The 4,688-nt window shown below is 42.3% G+C and overlaps 1 protein-coding gene across 1 annotated transcript; it reads right to left on the bottom strand.

Annotated features, from left to right (window-relative positions):
• Positions 1–356: 356 nt before the first annotated feature.
• LOC139455337 (uncharacterized) lies at positions 357–4,050 on the bottom strand. The gene is made up of 2 exons (XM_071236890.1): positions 3,632–4,050; positions 357–1,203 (listed from the first exon to the last, which is right to left on the bottom strand). Exons 1-2 carry the CDS (start codon positions 4,048–4,050, stop codon positions 357–359), a joined length of 1,266 nt encoding a protein of 421 aa, XP_071092991.1.
• Between the last annotated feature and the right edge of the window lie 638 nt (positions 4,051–4,688).

Raw genomic sequence — 4,688 nt, 5'->3', positions numbered from 1 at the left:
GTTGATCACTGGTTTGTCTGGTCAGGAATGGATCCTTTATGGTTCACTGTGTGAAGATTACCTGTAGCATTGCATTACGAAGCAAAACAACACTCGCTCACTCGTCACGAAGGTTCATTGCATTGCAAAGGCTCACTCACTCACTCGTCACAAAGGTTCATTGCATTGCTAAGGCTCACTCACTCACTCGTCACAAAGAGTCATTGCATTGCTAAGGCTCACTCACTCACTCACTCGTCACAAAGAGTAATTGCATTGCTTAGGCTCACTCGCTCACTCACTCACTCACTCACTCGTCACGGTTTAAAGGTTTAAAGTATACACCAAAATCATTTTACTTTACTGATTATATTTTCTCATAAGTGTATTTGATGTCTTCTGACTTTGGTGAACTTGTACATGACTCCGACCCTCGAGTGTCGACACCTGCTGTTTGACAACTTCTTGAACTGTTCACTCGGGGGCGGAACCTTTCCTGAACATTTGTCTGTTTTGCACTGCTCGGGATGCGTGTGTGGTGACGACACAATGTCGTTATGGCTCCTCTGACACTGTGGTGGTGAACGACGTGATGCCTCCGCGAAATGGTGGTTAGTTTTGTTGTTCACTATTTCTTGCATAACTGCCTTGTTGCATGCACTCGATCTTCCCTTCACTGTCGCCATTTTGAATCTGGTGGAGGTGGTGGTAGATGATGACGACGCGCGAGGAGTTACAGACACGGAGAAAGAAACCCGTCTGGAATTCATTTCCAGAGGCGTGTGAGTCACGATAATCGGGGACTTCACAACATCCAGGTTCTCCTTACCCTTAGCGTTAGAACTGTCTTTCAATTTGACCCTGGTTCTTGTCGTCCCTGCAGTCAAACTGGCACTGGAAGACCGCAGCGGAAACGCCGAGGAAACCTTCCTCACGGTCTTGGGTGTCGTCTGCTCGTCCTTCTCGACCACAAAACTGCGGCATGACCCCAGATGCAGCGGAGATTGTCTGGGCGTGACGTCTGGGTCGTGCGTTGACATATATTCCTCCCACGTCAGGTAAAGGCGTTTGGATTGTCTCGGGTTCTGGGAGCACGGGGCGGACTTGTTCCTCCTGGCTGACGCGGGGTCGGTCCTGCTTCGTCTGTTGCCGAAGAGGAGCGTCCGAAACTCACTGATACTGGGTCCGTGCTCGGTCAGATCATTCAGCATGAGGCTCTTGTTGCTGGAAACCAGATATATCATCAGGGAACATAATAATAATAATAATAATAATAATAATAATAATAATAATACTTTTAAAAATATTGATTTAAAAAAAAAAAATGATAATTTGACATTTTGAAATGATCATTAGGGAGATCAAATTTAGCTTATAACAAACCTATGACAAACGCAAATGGTAAATGTATAATTATATCATATTATAACCTAACAAATTACCAATCTCATTAAAATCAGATCTTAGTTCTCGCTATCGCGAAACAAAGATCTGAGAGCATCCCATTACGGCCACTTCAGACCGACCTTTCGCGAACTTTGACCGACAAATGGAATGTCTGACAAGACGTTGACATTAGCCAATCAGAAGGCAGCTTTCTCGTGCTTTAAGGTACTAATTTCAAATTTGCGTCTACTCTTCGAAACATATTTTGACAAATTCTCGATTAAAAGTTTGAAACCTGAAGAAAAGAACATTCTTGAATGGCTAATATATGGTCTAGATTGTATGGATTCAGTCGTTAAGACCGTAACTATCGTTCGGAATACCCCGTGTTAAAGTTTTCGAGTTTGCATGATTAGAAATCACATTCCGACTGTCACTTTCATGATCTGGTAAGCGACGCTCTGATTGGTCGGATGAAAGGTTGTTCTGACGTGAGCCCTAATGGGATGTCCTCAGATCTTTGTTTAGCAGTAGCGATAACTAAGATCTGATTTTAATGAGATTGAGCTAATTACTAGATCACAGAATGCCGCTTTTAACAGTATTTCAGTTATATCACGGTGTATCAGCTTGGGGAGGAAAGCCTGAAGTGATGCATGTATCAGACGTTTACCAGTTTTGTGAAACCCACGAGAACGTGTATGGTGCTGACAAACATAAAAACATAATTTGGGCGAACCGGGATTCGAACCCATGGTCAAAGGTTTCTGGTACGCCTAATTGACGCAACTCTGCACAACTTACGGAAAACATACGTCATATGTACGTCATCACAATGTATGCATCACAAGTATATATCATCACCGAATGCATATATACATTGTGATGACGTGATGTGATATATCACATTACATTTCCGCCACCACAATGTATGCATCAGATTTACTTTTACGTCATCACAGTGTATGCATCAGATTTACTTTTACGTCATCACAGTGTATGCATCAGATTTTCAATTATGTCATAACAATGTATGCATCAGATTTACTTTTACGTCATCACAGTGTATGCATCAGATTTACTTTTACGTCATCACAGTGTATGCATCAGATTTACTTTTACGTCATCACAGTGTATGCATCAGATTTACTTTTACGTCATCACAGTGTATGCATCAGATTTACTTTTACGTCATCACAGTGTATGCATCAGATTTACTTTTACGTCATCACAGTGTATGCATCAGATTTTCAATTATGTCATAACAATGTATGCATCAGATTTACTTTTACGTCATCACAGTGTATGCATCAGATTAACTTTTACGTCATCACAGTGTATGCATCAGATTTTCAATTATGTCATAACAATGTATTTAGGGCTGGGACGGGTAACTCGGTTACCCGAGTCGGGTGGGTACTGAGTAGGACCGGGATACCCACAGGGCTACCCGGACCCGTGGTTAGTCACGTGATATATTGTTTCATGACAAAAATTATCTAGAACTCTATGGTTACAATACAAGTCACTAATGTTCGCATTTCGCATTTCGACCAGATTGTTTAAAACATGTATCCAAATACGTTTTGCCAGGGCTGTGCTAAAAATGTTCCCAATCGGACATTTTGAGACATCTCCTGAGACCTACTGTGGGTACCCGGGTTGGGTCGGGTAATAGTGGGGTGGGTACCCGGGTAGTAAAATGGACTCGTCCCAGTCCTAAATTTATGCATCAGATTTTCAATTACGTCATAACAATGTATGCATCAGATTTTCAATTACGTCATAACAATGTATGCATCAGATTTTCAATTACGTCATCACAATAAATGCATCAGATTTTCAATCATGTCATCACAATGTATGCATCAGATTTACTTTTACGTCACCCGATGTATGCATCAGATTTACTTTTACGCCATCACAATGTATGCATCAGATTTTCAAATACGCCATAACAATGTATGCATCCAATTTTCAATTACGTCATCACAATGTATGCATCAGATTTTCAATCATGTCATCACAATGTATGCATCAGATTTACTTTTACGCCATCACAGTGTATGCATCAGATTTTCAATTCGGTGGGGTAGCCTTGTGGTTAAAGTGTTTGCTCGTCACGCCGATGACACAGGTTCGATCCTCAACATGGGTACAATATATGAAGCCCATTTCTGGTGTCCCCCGCCGTGATATTGCTGGAATATTGCTGAACGCGGCAAATAAACCCTCTGTACAACTGTCACATTGTGTCAAAACATACCTTGTGTCATCGGACGCCATACTTGCCACTTCGATGCCCAGGAGATGCGGGTCCATCCCCGTGTGGCCTGCGTCACAGACCGTGTGATAGTATCTATACCTCTGCATATATTTGTCTATATCATCAAAATGACTGAACACGTATGCAGTGTTTCCATCACCTTGTGACCCTCCCAACCTTTGACCGCTTAGACTGGCCTTCACCTTCTTCTGACCCTTTTCACTCGGATCACATCGTACCCTGTCATAGGCTTCCAGGAACCTCTGAAGCCTCGGCCCGTCGCCTATCAATCCTTGACTGTTCTTGGCTGCCACAGAAAGGAGAGCGTTGGTCGCAGAAGTCGTGGAGGAACGACAGCCGAAACCGTAGATGTTATCACAACCTTCGTCCTCGGCCATGCTGCCTAATCGTGACGTCATCCTGACTGTCTATGAGAACGTCACAATAACACAGTCTTCAGCGAATGACGTCATGTGTTTATGACGTCGTTTGAGTTACATGGAAACAGCAAGGTAATATCAATGTGAATGTCGCTCTTGTATCGTTCTGTAAATTTATCAAAAAGATCGGTCCTTGAACATACTCCGCCAGGGAATACATCTATCGAACAATATTCAAAATTGTTTCCACAAACCAGATCATCAAAAACACGTCCCTTAACACAGTTGCAAAACCATCTATCTGGTGATGTAAACTCCGTTTGCCTCAGCAAGTCATTAAGTGAATGATCCGTTCGGTTTCATAACGACGGTTGATGAAATGTTTCCATGACAACCGGGATATCACGAGTGTTGGTATTGATAGCTCGTCTCCGGTTTGACGCCCAAGGTCAGAACGCCAGCCACGGCACGTTACACGGCGGGTAATACGACCGTCCGATCAATGATGCATCTGTAAAGAGACCCAAATCACTGGTTATGCTATTCCATGATCAATACAAGTAATTCAGTTAGAATGTAATGTCGCTTTGGTGTTGTATCAGCTTCAAAGAACAAATTCTGGAATTAAAACATAACATCAACACTTATATATATAAGCAAATTATCAAAAATATTTT

The sequence above is a fragment of the Haliotis cracherodii genome, unplaced genomic scaffold (genome assembly GCF_022045235.1).
Source record: "Haliotis cracherodii isolate W230 unplaced genomic scaffold, xgHalCrac1.p SCAF_11, whole genome shotgun sequence".
Lineage (NCBI taxonomy): Eukaryota > Metazoa > Mollusca > Gastropoda > Lepetellida > Haliotidae > Haliotis > Haliotis cracherodii.
The sequence above is the reverse complement of the archived record's forward strand: the minus strand, read 5'-3'. Positions and strand labels throughout refer to the sequence as shown.

What these genes read in the sequence shown, in the direction of transcription:
- LOC139455337 (XM_071236890.1), bottom strand. Translation starts at nt 4,050, where the DNA reads ATGACGTCACGATTAGGCAGCATGGCCGAGGACGAAGGTTGTGATAAC. An exon ending in ATGGCGTCCGATGACACAAG is followed by an intron (nt 1,204 to 3,631) that starts GTATGTTTTGAC and finishes TCTGGTTTCCAG; the next exon opens with CAACAAGAGCCTCATGCTGA.